Raw genomic sequence first — 21161 nt, 5'->3', positions numbered from 1 at the left:
GCACCTAATGTTTATGACGATGATAGTTCACGCACTTGATATTAGCTTACACGAACTAAGGGATATGCTGATTAACGACTTACATTAAGGTTATAATGTGTTTACTTGTTGCTAAATTTAGACTTCCGTGTCAGGAAACATTGATTTAGGCCTAATGATTTGCGATTTGTCAGCATTTTAAATAGATATTACTTACTCAACAGATTCTATTTGGTTCGTCGGTTCTGGTGAGTTACGTTTATTCCCCATTGCGATTTTCAATAAGTGAATACGAAGTGATTAACAAGAACCACAGGAGTCTGACGTTCTGCCAATAATATACTCAGAGACTAAGGCCGTTTTCGATATACGGTTTGACTGGTTGGACCTATTTGTTCGTTTATTAATTAAAGACGGACCTAATGATTTTATATTGTTTTCAGACGAGCCTTGACAAAACCCTCACAGGCCTGTATCAAAAACTGCAGGTACGCCAGGATTTATACTTGAAATAACGACTTTAACCAACGGTCGAACCGGTTGTTCCTAATAAACAAAAACGGTCTTAGTCGCTGATAAACTATAGTATAACAAAATAATCCTATATACTATAGGGGTATTTTTTTTATATATTTATATTATGTATTATTGACAGAAAGTCAAACTCCTGTGCAAAAACTTTTTGACCATTTCGGGGATTTGACTAGGCCCTAAATGAGGCTCGATTAAATGACCATGCTGACCACGTACACCTCACTTGCATTTAATGTTAGCTTGCGTATATACAGTAGACCTATTGCACACTGTTGTATGTGTACTTTTTTCTACTCAACAAAATTTGAGCCTCCAGTCTGAACAAAGAAAAGGCAGCTGGTCCTGATATGATTTGTATAAATAGTTAAGTTATAAAAACAGGGAATTTGTATGAGTTAGAGAGTTAATCTGGTTCTTCTGTTTGAGATATTGAGAATGTCAATCTGCAGGCCATTTATTGCATCAAGGATTTATAAGTGAGAAGGATTTGTCACTGTCTCTTTAGACTACAAAACAGGTTGGACACACCCCTGCATATAAGTACCAGTTACCTGTTTGAGTAATCAGTAATATACTTGTAAGTTACCCAAATGAGGAATGCTCTGGAAAAAAACCACATAATGTTGTGTTAAAAATTATCAAAAAGGCGTCCTAATTTTTACAATGCCTTACAACTGATTTAAGACTTCTTTTAGCTTGTTTCTGTGCATGAAATATCAAATTTTGTTGTCTTACTTTGTTGTAGCCCTGCAGGTATACGTAGGGCATTAGAATTGTACCTGCTGCCCCTATTGCATATTCATAAAAGGCGACTAAATTAAGGATCTTATCTTTTCTTTTCTTCCTAACTGACTTTATCTTTCCTAATGCCTCCCTTGGCACAGCCTCACTTTTGGCATTGAGTTGAGCGTTCGCCCCTGTGAGAAAGGCTCTGGGTTTTGTCCCCTGGCCGAGACACACCAAAGTCTATAAAAGTGGTAGTTTCTACTCCTGCTTAGCGCTCAGCAAACAGGGAGTGGGACGACTGGTTCGCCTGTTGTCAGTATAATGTGACCGGGTGGGGCGTGTTGCTTGGTGTCTTCGGCAGCATGCTTCAGTGAAATAGCACTATAAAAAGGGCAACAGTTTCACTATACTAGAAGACACAACATGATGAATATACCGCAGTCTTCCAAAACATGCACATCGCACAACATGCACGCAACACACCGCATGCATGGGAGGCCGTCCTTACATGACAATAGCTGTTAATAGGACGTTAATTAATCAAACAAACAAAGATGACAATTTTGGTGTTCTTGATTGACTATGTACAGTGTAATTCAGTGCAAGTGTCATGGTTGAATGAGTTTTACCTGTGTTCTATTTTTAGCACCATAGCAAGCAATGGAGGTGATTTAGTTTGTGACTTTTTCCAAAATTGAGACAATGAAGTTTGTCCCATTTTCATTAATAATGTACAAAGTTAAGTTAGTAATGCATGGTGCCATGTCAAAATTATTACCCTGTTTTTTGATAAAAAAGTTTAAAACAACTTCATGCATTTTTAATTTCTTTCACATAATTCCTCATTTGGGTAACTTATTGATTACTCAAACAGGTAACTGTTACGCAAATGGGTAAATGTTACCCAAATGCAGGGTTGTGCCCAACCTGCTAAACACCATGCGAGAATTTAAAAAAAAAAAAAAAACGCAAATGAACCAGAAATAAAAACCATTTTCTCAACAAATTCTTGTTTTATCAAGCCAAAAGAAACACCCATGTGAAGATTAATAATTTTCACGATGTTTAGTCCTTGGTATACGGATGGAAAATTTAGAAATGTCTTGTATTTTCATTTTAAAAATATGAAAGCTCATGAAATGACGGCCTGCTTCAGAAAGTAAGACGGTAAGCCTGGCATCCGTAATTCTACATCAAAGGTTGCGCCCGCTGATATCAAAAGAAAACCAGTCGTCGCCCAACATCAGGGTCAGTGCACAAACACCAAAGCGCTCATGATGTATTTGTGGAAAACCCCGAGTGACAAATCCTTCTCATTTATAAATCCTTGATTGAATATACACACATAAAAAGTATATGAATTTAAACCTTGTTTGAAAGCTCATAACTATAAAGGTCAAAGGTTAAATTGCAACATGTACAAAACATACATGTATATAGCTGATAAGATTTCATTATATTTTTTTTTACAGAAATATGAAATACAAGACTGTGAGGGAGGGACAACAAGCGGTAGTGTATAACCACCTCGGGGAAGGCCGGTTGATCATTGGACCGGAAAGAGTAAGTACACATGTACTAAATTGATGAAGCAGAGTAAATATTAATTATTGGTTTCTTGACACATCAAAATCATAAAGAATTGTATAATTCTGAATATAAACTATAACAGAAATATCTATAATTGATAAAGTAAAACTTGTTTAAGCAGATCTACAGCTGAGTGTAATTATGCTAACTTTTACACCGTAGTGCACTACGTATACATGTACTAGTGAATGTTCTCTCTCAGTTTTGCAGTACTATTGCAGGTTATTTTTATAGCCTTAACACATTCAATTCAATAAGCTCTTAGAATACGTGAAAATTTGAAACAAATACATAATAAACATGCAGCCATGTAAAGGGCTGCTTATTACAGTAATAAATAGGACCAAGTGTTTTGTAAAATTATTGCAGAATGAAAGTAATCCAACAATTTGCAAAATAAATAAAAAAGAAACGTATACATTTTTCATATTTTAAGTCTGCTTTAGACGTATAAGTGAGGTTGAAGCCTCAAAGAGGCGAGGGGCTGTGACCATGGGTGTTTTTTTGTGTTAAATACGGTACCAGTTTTGACATATTTGATCCTGATCAGGTATTGATTTGCTGTTTCATATGGACAGGTGTTTTTGTACCGAGAGAGACTACAGTACCTAAAGTCATACACCGCCAACCAGTACCAGTTTCTGGTACTAAAAGACAAAGATGGAATTGTAACACATAAGCGAGGGTATGTACAGAGAGTCAATAAACAAATAATGATTAGTTTTATTATTCGATTACAGATGTACATATGTACATACACTTCAAAGTCTTGAAATGTGAGAAATAATCTTACCATATTGACAATATTAGTACAAAATATAATTACAAATATGCAAATATGCTTTTAAAAATATGCTTCTTTAGTACATCACATGACAGAATATTTTATTCTGATTGGCTACACACAGGGATACTATTTGCTATAGTGCCTGGGCAAGTGGGCACTATTGAAGTGGCACAGATTTGAATATGAATGTATTGTGATATCACTATAAGATGACGTCATATAACGTTGCGCTTCGACCAATGTGTATGGGGATGGAAACAAATGTTGCTTTAGGACAGTTCACTCATGTTCTAAATATAACAGTGATATACTTTTAATCATTCACGAAGCTGAATCCCATTTTATAGAAATACAGTTTTCTGTGACAATTCATATGAAGTACTTTTAATGTAACAAAATGATGATAGCTGAGGTGACAAAATGATGATAGCTGAGGTGTCACTTGACATGTTTCTGTTACGATGATATGAAAACAGGTCTCATGTGAGGGTGATGTACTAAATCCATAGATAACTAGAAATTGTCACCGGGACAATTTTGACGGGCTTTTCACCTAAAAAGCTACTCCGTTCAAGGTCATTCATAAACACACTTGGCAGTGCTTATAAGTTTCTAACATACCAAAAGTCCAATTACCAGGTCTTAGGCCTTTCAGAACTTTACAATATGTCATTTGAAGATTTTTAGGATTGTTAGCCGAGTGCGCTTTGATATAGGTCAAGGTCAATCACATTAACAAACTTGGTAGGCATTTATGTCAGTATGCTTCATGCTTAATATTAGGTCTCTAGGCCTTCTAGAAATTGATAAGAAGATTTTTTAATGATTTTGTCGAAAAATTGCATTTTTGAACTTTGTCCCTTATTTCCAACCGGAAGTTGACGTTTTACAGAAAAAGTTGTCACAAAATTCATTTTTGATTCTACATAACATATCCAAAAAATGAAAGTAATTGGATTTGTGGTTTACGAGCTACGGCTGTCTCAATGAGCTGAATTTTTCACAGGATTATTTTCATAACTCTACAATCAACACGCACTTTGTGACCTTGGATGAAGGTCAAGCTCGTTTATTTTTTCAAACCCGATAGTCAACTACTTAAGCTTACTTCATGCAAAACGTGAAGCCTCTATACTATGTAGATCTTGAGAAGAAGATTTTTTCGTGATTTTCACCGAAAACGGCGATTTTGCACTATGAGTCAATATAAACAACCAGAAGTTGACATTTTAGAGAAAAATGTACAATTACAAAGTTTCTCAGTATGCTATTCTACACAACATAGTAAAAACTGAAAGAGATTAGCTCAGTGGTTAACGAGTTGTGGCTGTCTAGGTTGAACGGAAGTGACGTCATTGCGGCCATATTTGAATTTGAATCAACACCATATTAACAAGAATTAGTCACGGTAATCAGTTGAAGATCTTGTGTAAGTTTGGGCTTGATCGGGACTGGTGGAATCAGAGGAGATGTTTAAAAATATAATTATCGAAATTTGCAAAAAAATCTTAGTTAAATATTAATTACGTCATAAAAAATTAATTAGTGGACTAATTTTTAATTTGAAGACATCAAAGCCTTCAGAATGAGATACTGCATCGATGCCATGGAAAAAATTTGGAAAAAATTGAATAATGAAAAAAATTCTAAAAATAGTCACTTTTTTGTAAACTTTGACCTCTAGCGAGCTTTTTAAAAAGACATATTTTGTGGAAACATGTCATGGGTAAAAGTTAGATATGTTCATTCCCTACAATAAAATACTTTCAGATTTGCAATAGCTTTCATATTTTTTGAGTTATAGCAGTTTTTGTGGTTTTAAGGTTTTACGTCATGGCGGCCATTTTGGAATTTTTGACCTACTTAATTTTGTTCATGGAACTCCTTCAGATGTTTGGTTTAAACATACTGAAATCATTTTTAACCCGTGTGTTACCGTTTGACCGAGAGAGCGTTCACAAAAACAGGAAGAAGAATAATAAGAATAATAATAATAATAAGAAGAAGAATAAGAAACTTAACGAAAACAATAGGTCTTTTCACCAAAAAGTGAAAAGCCCTAAATATACATGCATGAAATCATATGGACAGGGTGTGTATAGACTTTACCTGCATGCTGCCTGATCCAAAATCTAATCTTTTGATATAATTTAGTATTATTTCTTAAATGAAAATATAATTACAACTAATCCTAATTTGAAATTTTACACTTTTATTTGGCCTGACAATTTTACGAACAAATGCTGCCTTTTCTGACATATGTTAATTTCTGGGATATGTCTTATATCGTTGTCTGGTAAGTGTGTTATGGTGAAATTTGTTTTCAGACCCTGTGAGATCTTCTTTAACCCCCTCGTGTATGACAGTATTGAAATCAAAGACGCAACAAAAATAGATGCCAACCACCTAATAGTGGTTTACAAGCGCCTCAAAGACAATGATGTTCAACGAAGAATCATCCAGGGTCCCACCGTGTTTGTACCGGAGGCTGAAGAATGGTAATATTTTCACTTACTATACACACATGTAATTGTCTAAAGATCTGTATGAGGATGTAAATAGGAATGAAGATGTTCAGAAGAATTAGAAAAATATGAATCTTTATACCACTCTATCTGAAACATAAAAAGGCCCTTTTAGTATATTTCAAAGATGTACTTTCCTCACTCGATACTAGTTATCTTGTCACATTTGCTACTTTTTGATACTTATAAAACGAGTAGCAGCTGCAAAGTACACACGTAGTTTAATTACTGGATCTTAGCACTGAACTTATAGTTGTATACATTTATATACCCTACAGTATTACTTATCATAACTTGAGCTCAAGAAAAAAATATCAAAATGAAGTTGTCACTTCTTTTGCTACACTATTTGAGTATTTGGCATGTTTTTTTATCAATGTAAAAAATTCATGCATTTGGGTATACATGTACAATTTTGAATAAAAAAAAAAAAAATTTTAGTCTTTTGAACAAACTTTATCATGACAGTTAGAATCTTTCCCTACCCAAAGTTGGTATGGAAATGAAATCACAACCCTCAGGGTAATTCATGAACATCTAACCCGAGGGTTGAACATTCAGGAGTTCCCTGAAAGGTTGTGAATTTGTTTTCACACCCTTATACATAGGGAATGATTCTTTTCTTCAATATAGAAAAGAAAAAAAAAAGAGAAAATAGCCTTATATATTAAACAATTTCCCCGGGACATGAACATGGTTCCGTCGTCTGCACATCAATATTGATGACGTCATCGACAATGCACGCCACAGTCACACTGAATGAAGTCATGACGTCATATAATTGTCTTAAGGTTCAAAAGGTTAGTGTGCAGAATCTGTCATACCTTAGGGGTTGACAGAGAAATCTCCTACGGCTAAAACTGGTGACAAATCAGTGAATGTTCGGAGAAACTATTTTCTGCATGTCTAATTATATTAACTAAGGGAAAAATCCAGAAAAGGGAATCCCTGTACATTAGATATGGATATTTTTTACAGTTATCTTTTAAAAACTTGTTTAAGGCTTCATCAATTTTCCTGGCATGGCTGTGAAAGTTCAAATAAGGCTAGAATGATTCCAGGACTCAACCAGTTTACCCAGCTAGCGGTAATCCCAGACCAGTTCTACTATAATGTAAGTCTATAATATACAACAGTTGAGTTTACTCAGAGAGGGGTAATCCAGTTTCACTATAATAATAGTCTAAGTCTTTAAGATAGATAATTATCTTTAAGTCTATAAAATATATATAATTACATTTAGTTTACAAAATTAAGCTAGTATGACGTTGTGTCAGTCACCAGAATATCCTTCCATTGAATGGTCTTATTGATTACACATTTGATTTACCTCCCTTTAAGTTGGATATTAGTTTCAATATGTTTTTGTTTTTAGTGATGAAGTAACTAAACAATGTACACCTTTTGTTTTGAATATACTTGATTGTATTGCTATCTTATTTTTGTTCTGCATGTTTATCTTGGAACCAACACCAACCAATCATAGACCAAACATATTTTTTTCTGATTTTCAGGTCCGAGATGTCAGGACATTAGATGATACAATGATTGTTGTGAAACTCATGATTTTCTATGAGCTCAAAGAAATACTCAAAATGGTGAGTGTCATTCTTTCCATAATAAAAACAATTATGATATTCATTAATATTAAATGATTGTTAATTCAAAGTTTTGTGCCTCATGATTATTTTTAACACATTTGTATTTTTTAATGTGGAATTCTGTTTAATACATTACATTGATTTTGATAGATAATAAGTGATATTAGTGTTTAAATGTCAATGTTCACAGATTATGTCCCCAAAAGTTGTTCTTATCAGAATAATGAGCTGATGTTTAATGATATAATGTTAAAAAATAACCAAAAAAAAAAACAAAAAATCAATTAAAATGTCAATACAGATTAAGTAAAAAAAATTTGTTTTCTTATTAATAAAAACAAATTTTTTGTTATATTTCCAAAAAGCGAAATGAATTGAATGTTGGTTTGTTTGAAACCAATGAATTTGTAAATTGTATTAGTTTTATTTGTTTGTCACTTTAGTATGCTAGTGATTATTGTTTGTTTGTTTGTTTGTATAGAAGAATGCCTATACCTAGAATGATTGTAAAGTGTTCTATCCTTAACAAATCATCTTCCTATCTTTTTCACAGCTTGATAAAACACATGATCCCATTGCTGACATGATAAAGTAAGTACTGCTACCATGGTAGATTATTTGGATAGATTTTAACTTTTATAATTTTAACGAAAAATCACTTTTTATGTCCATTCATATTCAAATATGCTTGGAATGTATAAATTAATGCGTTTGTTTTAATTAATTACAATTATGTTATTTTCAGTGCAGTATGTGCTGATGTTATAACATTCGCAGGCAAGAATACGTAAGTAGACTGGGGTTTATTATATTGATGTAATCTTTTCTAAATGAAGAAAATCTTCTCTCTTTCTGATGCTCTGATCATTCTACTTTGACTTTACGCAAATACCCGTAGTAAGTTTGTTTCCATAACTTAATTGTGAAAACTTCTAACGATGATGGCGTAAACGAAAAATGACGAGTGGATAGGTAATATTAAGAATAAATTAGCATTATTAGGACTAGGTTATATGGTTTACACTTACATTCCTGACAACATTTGCTTTTCAAATATTAAAACAGAGACTGGTTGATAGCACTAAGCATATGTGATCTTACTATATATATTATATGATAATTAGCACTAAGCAAAATGTGATCTATAACTATATATGTATATATAATAAAGTCATACAGACACCCATATAATATTTCTATGTAATACTGTGTCTAGGTCTATAACTTTGCTGGCCACAAAACACTACCCAATATCAGATACCTAGTGACATTTACATGTATACAGCACGATATATGCTGTATCATACCAAATGAATGATACGTTAATTGTCTGTCGTGAGAGTATTCTTATTGCCATATCTTGTACAGTTTGTTAATAATCATCCTCTTTCTAATGTAAGGTAGTGTTATATGGCCGGTCAAGCTATAGACCTTGACACAGTATTACAGAGCAAAAAGCCTCTGATACAAGTGTTTAAATGTGCTTTCCTTCTTTCTAGTTTATCAGTAGGAAAGTTATGCGAGATGGTGATGGAAATATCACTATTTGTCAAATGATTATGATAAAGAAAACATTTAATATTAACCTTATCATGATATCAACAGTGGTTCATATATATTATAAATACAGACATGATAATAAAACTAATTAACACGAAGAGAAAATACTTATCAGATACATGTTCATGTATTCATATAAATTATAATCAGGTATTTGCTGTTTATTTCAAACTTGGTAATCAAATATGGATTAATCTCATTATCGATTGTTAACAAGTCTTTGGACTACACTGAAAGTAATTAAAACAAATCAGTGATCGCATATGTGGTAACCATGAATTTCAATTTTAAAATTAGTTTATTTTAGGTTGTTCAGTAATAAGAGTTCTCCAACAGATGTTGTACCGTATTTTCTGGAGTGTAAGTCGCGACTTTTTTCCCTGAAAATCGGGAGTGCGACTTATATACCAGTGCGACTTATCCGTGGACGAAAACCAAAATCTGATGATGTTTTTGCTTTATTATGTCAAGATTGTCATGTAAAAATCGTAAGTTTTACTCGCAGGTCATGTTAAGTTATACATTGAAAAATCGCTGTAAAAGTGTTTTAAAAATTTAAGGTATATATTTTGAGTTAATTCCTGTTCTATTTACAGATTTGAAGATTTCCTGAAGAATACTCATAGATTAAGTGAGTTGCCATCATTCCCTCAGCTCACACAGCGAGCAAACAAGATTGGCTATGAAATACAGAAAGTTGTGTTCCGAGGTTATCATGCCAACGACCGTTTACAGGTATGTAATTATACCTAATTGTCAATTGTCATACTCTCTTTCCTAGAAGTTGTATGACCTTCTCTATTTTCATGACCATTGTTTATATATTACAATGAAGATGTATCCCTGCCAAAAGCATACAGCTGCCAAGAACAAATATTCATTTCGTTTTGTTTTATTCTAGATGATGCAAAGTTCAGCCATAGAATCAAGGACACAGTTGCGTTTGAATACAGAGATTGAGGAAATGAAACAACGTTTGCAAAATTTCAAATTATCAAAGGAACAAGCACGCACAAAGTTAAGTAAGTATTTTTTAAACTAGAAAATCTCATTTATTTTATGCTTGATAAAGTTTGACATGTGCAACATATTCAGAATTTTCTGAACATAAGAGCAAAGAAAAATGGAGAAAATAGTTGTGCAATTGTGTTACTATTATGCCTTATTCACAAGTGTTGCAATATATATTTCCTATGTTATGAATACATATTACTTTTTAGTACAAGACATGGAGAAAGCTGAACAGGACCACAAACAGTTGATTGCTAATATGAAACAGGTACATGACCTGGAGATAAAGCAGATGGACCACGAACAGGCTCTCAAGATAGCAACTATGACAACCACCAGCAAACTAGGTACGCTTTCAAATCTCCGGTAAAGTTTACAAAGAAAGGTCAATTCAGGTTTTAAGAGGATAATTTACAAAAGAAATGCAAAGCCACAAATAAATGTAAAATGATGTTGTTCTGTAATAGGAATCAATTTGTTTAAAATCTTTAGTGAGAGTAAATGACTAAAAAACATCAATATTTTTCAGATGACCAGAAAGATAGAAACAGCAAAGACGTTGAGCATTTATCAAAATTACGTGATTTAGGAGTAGATGTGACTTTGTACCTGACTCTACAACATACCCCATCAGCTGATGAGGAAATACGGGTATCTACAGTCCCAAATGGTACGGGTAGCAGGTCACCTACATCCACCACCTTATAAATGCCCCTTTATATGGTTTCTATGCATATTTTTATACGTACACTACATTTATATATATACTGACACTTCTAATTAAACCAAACAGGTTTCCTGCTAACATAATTGTCATACAAAGTTAGTTGACGTTTCGTTGTTCTTTATACATTTTTAATTAGCTGTCATCAGTGATATGAACATACCTCAGTTTATAATCTGCTGCCTTCTGTGACACATTGGCTTGAACCGCAGTTTTATTATGCAAGATTACGGCACATATATATAATACTGGAAGAAAGAAGATTTAAAATTGGTACGCTCCTAGTAAAAACAATTGTTTGAACATTGAACACTGATGCAATGTTACAGCTATTGTGTCATGCATCAAACATCGTCTTTAATTTGTAGCTAGTTACTAAATATAACCCAAAGATATGGACTGGCCACGAGATCTTATGATGTTCCAGTCGAGGAATTCTAATGTCCCAAAAACTATTATCGTAATACATAGCGTGTAGATTTTTCATGTTATCTGAAATTATTGAAAGACTAAAACGAGTATCAATTAATGATGTACATAATTATGTGGATATTTTATTGCATGAGTTGTTTTATATAATCTTGTTTTTACCTCGTTGTATAATTTATGAAATATGTCATGAGAGTTGTATATTACTAATGAACTGTTGGATATATAAACCTATTTCAAAATGTTGTATTAATCTTGACAATCAAACTCTTAGTATACTGCGATTAACTGAACTTTAATATTCAATTTATCCCTATGTTAACTTAATAATCAAATTAGGGTTTTATGTTTTCTGTTGAAAAACACATATCAAATTAATGTGAGCCTATTTTATTCATAAGATCTTTATTGTACATATAATTATAAATTCAAATGAAAAATATATAATACCATATAATTGCTAAAATTAATGAGCATAAATTTGGTTTTTAAGGGTAGAACACAACTGATATTGTTACTGAAGTATTTGAGTAAAATGAAATGTACATCTGATTCAGTTTTCCCTTTAGGGATAATTCTACATGCCAAGAACCTTACTCTAATTCAATGTACATAAACCTAACGATGCAGTAATTCATTAAGAATTATTTTTGTCTTTATTTAAAATGTAAAGAGTTGATACATTATATCTAACATAAGCTTTCATGTAATCATGTTGTCGATTCAACGCTTATTTAAAGTTATATGTGCGGTATTTTTCATTCTCACGAATCAAGATGAGCTTTCAATATTTTATTCATTACCAAAATTTACCAATATTTTGAGAATTTCAGTACTTTCAGTGCATAGGTTGTAATTTTACAAATACAAATAAGAACTGAAAATAGTTTTTGGCAGTAAAAATGATTTATTTACATCAAAAGTGAAGTGAAATTAATACATAGGTCAAACCATGAACTTGTGGTCTACAACTTCATTAAACATTGCTACAATGTTGTTAGTAATTGTAAAGTTACTTCTCCATATATGTATCCTCCTAAGATACAAAAGGCATAAACAATAATTTTACAATGCATAATTTCTATTTTGTATCATTTTTTGAGACATCTGAATTCATTTTAATGATTTCCTCAGTTTAATTTATCAAACCTTATGGTTTTCAATGGATTAATGGAAAAAAAAAATAACTTGTCATTTTTTTGCCCAATTACGGCACATATTATTTTCAATGTTTAATGTATTTAGTATTTATCTTGTTTATATTTCATCGTTTTGATATTATTTCTTATAGTTAACTTTGGATTTATAAGTATAAATGATCCAGCAAAATGACCATAAATGGGTTTTTTTCATTTGAACATGTACAGTCAGAGAAGGAATTAAGTATCATTCTCCGTCTTCACACTTTTCTCTCTTCCGAGGAAAATCATATTGTAGGAAACATAGAAATGATACATTGCTAAAATTCAAGGTGGCAGTGCAATGGTACAGCTATTGTATCATGCATCAAAACATCGTCTTTAATTTGTAGCTAGTTACTAAATATAACCCAAAGATATGGACTGGCCACGAGATCTTATGATGTCCCAGTCGAGGAATTCTAATGTCCCAAAAACTATTATCGTAATACATAGCGTGTAGATTTTTCATGTTATCTGAAATTATTGAAAGATTAAAACGAGTATCAATTAATGATGTACATAATTATGTGGATATTTTATTGCACGAGTTGTTTTATATAATCTTGTTTTTACCTCGTTGTATAATTTATGAAATATGTCATGAGAGTTGTATATTACTAATGAACTGTTGGATATATCAATCTATTTCAAAATGTTGTATTAATCTTGACAATCAAACTCTTAATATACTGCGAGTAACTGAACTTTGATATTCAATTTATCCATATGTTAACTTAATAAACGTGCACGTGTAGTTTTAAGTATATCAAAATAGGGTTTTAGATACATGTTCATGGTAACAACAAAAAGTGTTTAAGGAAGGGTAATTATGTAGTTATTTATTGCACAAACATATTTTTTAGGTTGTTAGCCCGTTGATTGAATACACCTGGCGTTCTTTAGGAACATTGTTAGCCCGTTGGCTGAATACAACTGGCGTTCTTAAGGAACAATATACCATATAGTGGTTATTTAGTATTTCGACATTCTCAATATAATTCGTCATATGTGTGCTGCGCTGATATAATGTTTTCTGACGCCTCCATCTTTATAAAGTTGTTTAGGTTCTTGACGTTCTATATATACCTATTACCGGGGGCCACTATAGGAGTTTAAAATAATATACTGGTCGCAAGTCATTTTCCATGTGTACACTAGGTTTCAAAAAAAGTTTGACTTTCCAAAATCCAACTTATTACAGGTACTAAATAAATAAAATGACTATCAGAACAAAATGAAATTACCCCTTTAACATGTTAATATTGTGATATTTATAATAAGTACTTTTATTAATAAAATAATATGTTTTAATTGGTTTGTTTATTTTCATTTCAGTAATTTTGGTTTACTAGTAAACTGTATAAATTCATGGCGTGAATGGTTTTTAGCATAAAAAATGAGGTATATATTTAGTAGCATACTGGTAGTTCGAAATGATTGACCAGTAGTTCAGTGACACATTTTATTTCATACGCTGTAAAGTATGGTCCTACACTGTAGCTATATTACAGATAAAGCTTAATACATGCCATCTAAAAGTAACATGATGCAAGTCGGCGTCTGATTTATAGCTCACCTGGTCCAGCGTCTGTCCTTCCGTCCGTCAACAATCGACCTCTTCTCCATAACCAATGGGCGTATTTTTTAACAAAATTTGACTGGTAGCACCCTACAGATTGAAAATGGTCGGGCTGACCCTCCAGGGGCATGAGGGGCAAGCCAAAAGAAATTGGCTATTTTTATATAAACGACTTTTTCTCTGAAACTAAGCATGGTATAGCACTCATAATACAATGGTAGCATCTTTATAGGATAGTTTTCCCCACAGAAATCCAAAATGGTCATCATTATCCCTAAAGTGGTCAAATTACAAAAGTCGACCGATTACCATGAAATCGAAAGTTGATTTTGGGGACAAATAATAGCAAAGTCAAGGTTTTGAAGAGGTATGATGATCCAAAATGGCCAAAGAAGCCACCTTATGACGTCTGAAGGTTCTGGTCATTATTTGTATTAATATGAAAAATAAAAAAACATTGCAGCTTACACTTTATTAGGTTATAATCAACAGAATAAGGATTATACAGACAGCTTTCGAGTTGATGAAACGACAAATTCAGACGAACGATTATCATAATGCATATAGTTAATGTATATCAGTTTTGTTATTATTACTGTGTTTCGTATACTTATGATCTCGAGACTGACAACTTAATTACACAAAATGCTTAAATGTAATGCAACTAATAAAAAATTGTATTAATGAAAAATGGGAAATTCACCAGATGCATTATTCATTTTCATAACAACGGAAAAAATGGTATTTTTGAAGAAGTAGTTGAAGCATATTACATAATAGATAATCGCATATTTTTTATTCATCATTAGCAAACCTTGGCTCCTGGATGTCAAGTGGTACAGCTGGGCTATTCTGCGCGACCGATCAGATGCCCACTGAATACGGTGTGTCTACCATTGAAATACGATTGCATTCCTCGCCTGGCGATCAGGTAAAGCACCTGGTCCTCGAAAAGTGACAGATAGATGTTATTTGATGACGTGCTCAGATAGGGCAGACTCGTGCCAAACACTGTTAAAACCAATTCGTCCTCTTCTTCACCACTTTTGAACAATTCAACCGCCGCCTGTGGAAACAAAATACCGTCATTAATTGATATATTATTAAATAACAAAAAATAGCCTATTAAGTATCCACGATTAGAAAAACTATGAAGGCTTACCATAAACTGTTACATTCTATTATTGCAAGACTTAAACTTTGTGTTACATTTTCTTTCTGTTTCATTCTTAATATCTAAATAATCTGTAACTTTTATCAATCACTTTCGAACCCTATAATTCGCGTCAAATAAATAACAAATATGTCCTTGCTATGAGAAATATGTCGAACGTAACGTAAATATAAGAAATCATGAATTTTGTATTGATCATTGGTGTATGAAAGGCATTTGAACATATACCGGTATTTCACCCGTGTAATTTAAATATTTGTCAAAATGCCATTTATACATTCCGTAAACAAGATTGCTCTTTTTTAAAGGAGATGAGATGATTGAAATAGAATACCGTTTTTCCTGTCTGTGCTGTCACAGCAATGTTTAAGAGATAAACACCGCTTTCCGGTACCGTAAATTTCCCTTTTTGACTTTCATAAGCTGAATGACTGTTGTAGAACACACTTGTATACTTCAACATCGTGCCATTCAAAGGTCCCAAATCGGTGTCCAGAACGGCAAGAAAGAATACTGTGGAACCACAGTTCCCTTAAAGATAGAATATGGTAAAGAGAGCAACCAACTAAATGGTAATTACATAGACCACAGTGTTAAACTTTGTTAAAGTTTTGTACTGTATTATCAAAACAAAGAAATATTAGTTAGGTATTGTGTTCTATAATTAAAGTCTAGGTTCTCATATAACACTAGATAGAAAAAAAAGTATGGGTCCTTCTGCTCAAACTCCAACCAGGGTAGCTTTATTGAAATCAGGCGCATTTTGCACTAGTCTAAAATATCCGGGAAATTCCTGAATGTTTTTTCACCTATCGCTCATTACACATTGTTCGAATATCTTGTGAACCCGAACCCAGTCCCTAATCGAAGAGTAATTGATAACTTGGTTATCTAGGAACTAATTACCTGCTCTGACAGAAGTGTTTTACCTTATTAGGTGAATTCATTTGCCTAAAAAAGCATTCAGCGGCCGGGTTAAAATGTCTATCCTGGGTTTAATCGTGTATACACAGGGGCCATTTCGAAGGTCTCTTTTTATTTAGTTGGTCATCCTATGTACCTGCTTAATCGTATTGATGAAACTTTTTTATTAATTCGTAAACTTATTAAAAATACTAAATTCATGACGAGGATATTTGTCAATTTCTTATTTTAACATGTTTTCACGAAGCAATGTAGAACAATACATGTATTGTTCTATATTTTGCTTCTTGAAAACATATAAAAGAAATATTGACAGATTTCTCGACGTTGTTAAGTATTTTGATTGATACTGTTGAAATCCCATCGTTGATTAATACGATTAAGCATGTACAACATGTACGCTGTACCCTTACCCGAGCCAAAGTCACGTACAAATGTAAGTTAAACAAATGCAATACATAACCACTGAGGAGTTGATGAAATTATTTTTAGACAAGAACATGCATGGAATAAGGTAAACACGCTACTGTAAGAGCGATTTGAGTAGTTCTAGACAAAACATTCTTTACTACACTGACAAGGGCCGTGATCTTGACATCCGACCACTATGTGTAATGACGGATAGTAAGCGAGTTTGAACATTTCACAAACTGTACACTAAAAGTGGGTTTTTGTCATATCACAGTAAAACCAAATAATCTTATTGCTAATAGAACTGGTTATTTCCGATATATGTGCAAATTTTCATGTACTCTTAGACTGATTTGTCCCTTTAAAGGCCCACTGCCTTTCAAAAACAAAATTTAAAGGCTTCTTACGAGTTATGATTATAACATAAGGAAATTGATAACGATTGCCTAAGTGGAGGTCACAACACCAAACAAATGTATGTTTCCCGCGTAATTTGTGTTAACAGTGAATATTTATTTTGCTGTTTGGTGTTGTGTATTAATCTAACGTGCGATAAATAGGACGACGGCGGGAAACATAATAAGTGCCGTGTTATGGAAATCAACATTTGATTCATTGAATTAAATTGTCCAGAAGGTGATACATCGACATAGTAGAATAACGGTATACCAAACGGCTCTGAAGTTAAGCATCGCTCTCTGTAAATCTTCAAAGGACGTCTTATTGAAGTGCCTTTAGTTTATTTTGTTATGACCATAATCCAGGGGTCGATATATCGACAGCGATAAGAACCCCTGGAATTTCGAGAATATGACACCTGACATATTGAAATCGGAGGCCTCATGATATGGTTGGGAGGTTACAGTGATTGACACTACAGAGTGGGACGACTGATTTGCTCCTTGTCCGTATAATGCGACCGAGCTTGCTATGCTTGAATTCCGTGGAAATATAAAACTGCAAACGTTTTCACTATTTCAAAGCGACACAACGCAGATATGCTGCAGTCTCAAAAACTCTTAACGCCCGCATGCACAGGATGTCGTCCTTGAATGACACTGAATGTTAATATAATCAACCAAAAATCATTAGGATAATATCTGTATAGATAAAACGGCCATTCACGTCCTTTTTATGAATGATTGAATCCTGCTCAAAAAGCATATTTTGTATATAAATTAGGAAATATTTTTACTTCTCAGCTACAATCCTGACAATGTTAGTAGACCAATTTTCATGTCATGAAATGAAAACCGAGACACATACCATTACATCAAAAATAAACAGTAAGCAAGGTTTGGCAACTGAATTTCGCAAGTTTGGTTTAAAAACAATTTTGGAGCGATTGATTTTCACGGAATAAGAATTTTATAAACTATGTATATAAGACTATTTTTTTCAATATATGTTAACCAGGCGAAATGATATATAAAAAAATATGAATATTAACATTCATATATTTTTTAATACAAATCGTGATATGTAACTAGAAAAAGATATATCGATTTCGTTGCAGCCTCGGGTTATATCCAGTCAATTTTCCAGTTCATATGCACCATCACAAAGTTACAAAAGCACAATCTCACACAGTTGTTATAAAGTTACATCGCTATTGTGCTATTATCCGTTCATGAACTAATATGAGATTAAATGAGTAACAAAAGTCCATGAATTTCACGGAAATGTCCACGAACAAAAACAATCTTTTCCTGTTAATATTTCAAAGGCAATAGCTTGTTCAAATTAAAAAAAATATTTGAAATGGAGCCAATGAATTGTCCGAAAATCAAACTTAATTTTCATATTTCTGAATACACAGTTCTAAGATACGTACTTAGAGAGACATATATATTCAGAAAGAGTTTTATGAAGTGAGCAATAACCCACACATGACGTTACCATATGGTATGCTTTTAATTTATCTTTCTGGTCGTATCTTGACTAAACATAGCATACATCTGAAACATTTCGGACAGGGATAAAAATAGAATAACGTTACACCATACACTCAAATTAACCACCTAGAAGTCTAATGTCCATCTTTGCATTCTTGTTTTACAGGAATTCGTAGTAATTCGATTGATACAAATTAACTTATCTTACGTACCTGGTACCCCAGCTTCACCCTTCGGTCCAGGAAATCCATGGAGACCGACGAGTCCTGGAGGGCCAGTCATTCCCCTTGGTCCCCGTACTCCACGGGGACCGGGAAAGCCTCGTTCTCCACGTTCACCTTTCCTGTGTTTGCACTCTACCTTTAGTTTACACTCAGACGTTTCGTCGGTATTATCGTTTACGTCATCGTCGTTGTCGTCGTAATCGCCGCTATACACAGGTATTTCTGGCAATGCTATCCTAGGCTTTGGTTTGAATCTTCTCTCGGTTGAATCGTCGTTATTGCTGTTGACATGATACCTCGAATATCTCTCCTTGTTTCCATTAACAAAGGTTACAGCTGAAACAATGGCTGCCAGGAAAACAACTGGTAACTGCATATCTGATTAATGGATTGTCGCAACGCCTATAAAGTGAAATTAGGATTCTGTCAATGATATGGTTATGACGGTATGGTAGACTTTCAAGGGACTTATAAATCAGGATACCTCACAACACAATATATATGAAGAAAATTAACGAAGTTGTATAAAAGTTCCTACAAATATAATCCCTGTGTTAAAAAGTTCTTCAAAATGAAAAGTCGGATGATGATACATGAATTTATATCTAAATAATACTAATAGTAATACACTAAAATTGTATACACAAAATTATAAAAAACCAAACTGTTATACAATATATTTATAAATAACATATTTACCAGTTATTGACTTTATGCATCAGCTTCCGAAGAGGAACTGAAAACTCGGTTGACAAGTAAACGTATTTGATCATATTGCGCAGCAAGTAATTAGAAATCGGTTATCTGGGATTTCCAAAAGAAGCGTTTACTGAAACCCCCAAAATTCATGTTTTCTGGAATTCAAAAAAATGGTACACTGCTCTACATAACGGCATCCGGCATCACAAGTCATGTGATATTTAGGTATTGGAATGTCGAGAATGGTTTATTTGCTGTCATTTATATAAAACCCAAAACGTTTTATCGATGTGTCATACAATATAAATATTAAATGCTTAAAATTGTTAGTGTTCGATACTTTGTATAAGAAATTCCGTTATCAATTGGCCCTGTAGAATTGTACCCGCTACCCCTAAAAGGTGACTAAAGTTTAGTTCTTATCTTTTCTCTCTTCTTCCGAACTTCCTAATTTATTCCTAACGTGTCCCTTGACACCGCCTCACATTTCTCTTCCAGTTGAGCCCATGCCCCTGTGAGAATGCTCTGTCCCCTGGCCGAGACACATCATAGTCTATAAAATTGGTGGTTTCTGCTCCTGCTTAGCGCTCAGCATAACGGGAGTGGGACGACTGTTTCGACTGTTGTCAGTATAATGTGACCGGGTGGGGATTGTTGTTTGGTGTCTTCGGTGGCATGCTTCAGTTATACAACACTATAAAAAGGGCAAGAGTTCCATTATAGAAGAAGACAGAACACGAATATACCGCAGTCTCCCACAACACACATCCGCACTTCATACACGCAACACACCATATACATGGGAGACAGTCCTTACATGACCCTGGCTGTTAATAGTACGTTAATAAATCAAACATCAAACCCATACAGAAAATCAGACACCCATTGACATATCGTCCTCTCTCGTTTTATATCTGAAACCGATCATTATATTTCACAATCAGAGTTGTGTCACCTACATGGTCTTCTAGAGTCAGAGGATGGTGTAATGGAATTTATAAAAGACTGCTGTTATGTAAATTGCACAAATGGGGAACAGAAAACATTTTGATGTCATTGTTTGGTAAAACAAACTTAGTTCCAATATTGATATTACCAAAAGGTTTATGCGAGAAAAAGTTCAATATAATCTCCTGGCCACTAAGACAATTGGATCAGAAAAGGAAGTGGAGCCAAACTGTTTAGCATCTTATTGAAAGGAAAAGGAATTCGAAAGTAAACTTTACTTGGGTCTCGAAATTCGCGAAATTAAATAGAACGCGTCAGATTCTTATTACAGAATATCATTTCTTTATCTTGATTTGAAAATTGACGGCATGTTGTAATTAGACGAACACTCTTTTAAACGGTTTTGCTGCTGTTTGCATGACCGTATACGCATCGTACCACTCCCTGCATTGATGGTCGCTAATCAGAATGGTTTTGAAAGATTTTAGTATCAGGAGATAGGAGCCAACGTTTTCCTTACAACAAAACCTCTGAATTTAAGGTCAAAACTGATGACGAAGAAAGAAGATACATTTAGAAAAAATAATCACACATATAGTCTAGTTGGCTCTTTCAGCCATTCAATAAGAGTGAAATGAGTACAAACGGTCAGGCCATGAA

The 21161-nt window shown here is 33.5% G+C and overlaps 2 protein-coding genes across 2 annotated transcripts; one reads left to right on the top strand and one right to left on the bottom strand.

Annotated features, from left to right (window-relative positions):
• The first annotated feature begins 74 nt into the window (after window positions 1–74).
• LOC138317406 (uncharacterized) lies at window positions 75–11265 on the top strand. Its single transcript, XM_069259043.1, has 12 exons — window positions 75–227; window positions 2712–2802; window positions 3408–3514; window positions 5944–6114; window positions 7144–7255; window positions 7656–7739; window positions 8296–8333; window positions 8488–8529; window positions 9899–10037; window positions 10204–10324; window positions 10523–10660; window positions 10843–11265. The coding sequence occupies exons 2-12, from the start codon at window positions 2716–2718 to the stop codon at window positions 11019–11021; spliced, it is 1218 nt and encodes a 405-aa protein (XP_069115144.1). The 5' UTR covers window positions 75–227; window positions 2712–2715; the 3' UTR covers window positions 11022–11265.
• A 3418-nt stretch (window positions 11266–14683) lies between these two features.
• LOC138317407 (complement C1q subcomponent subunit B-like) lies at window positions 14684–19670 on the bottom strand. Its single transcript, XM_069259044.1, has 4 exons — window positions 19554–19670; window positions 18843–19256; window positions 15735–15931; window positions 14684–15292 (listed from the first exon to the last, which is right to left on the bottom strand). Exons 2-4 carry the CDS (start codon window positions 19228–19230, stop codon window positions 15074–15076), a joined length of 804 nt encoding a protein of 267 aa, XP_069115145.1. The 5' UTR covers window positions 19231–19256; window positions 19554–19670; the 3' UTR covers window positions 14684–15073.
• Window positions 19671–21161: the final 1491 nt, after the last annotated feature.

Source organism: Argopecten irradians, chromosome 3, assembly GCF_041381155.1.
Source record: "Argopecten irradians isolate NY chromosome 3, Ai_NY, whole genome shotgun sequence".
NCBI classification, from domain to species: Eukaryota; Metazoa; Mollusca; class Bivalvia; order Pectinida; family Pectinidae; genus Argopecten; species Argopecten irradians.
This window is presented reverse-complemented; position numbering and strand designations above follow the sequence as displayed.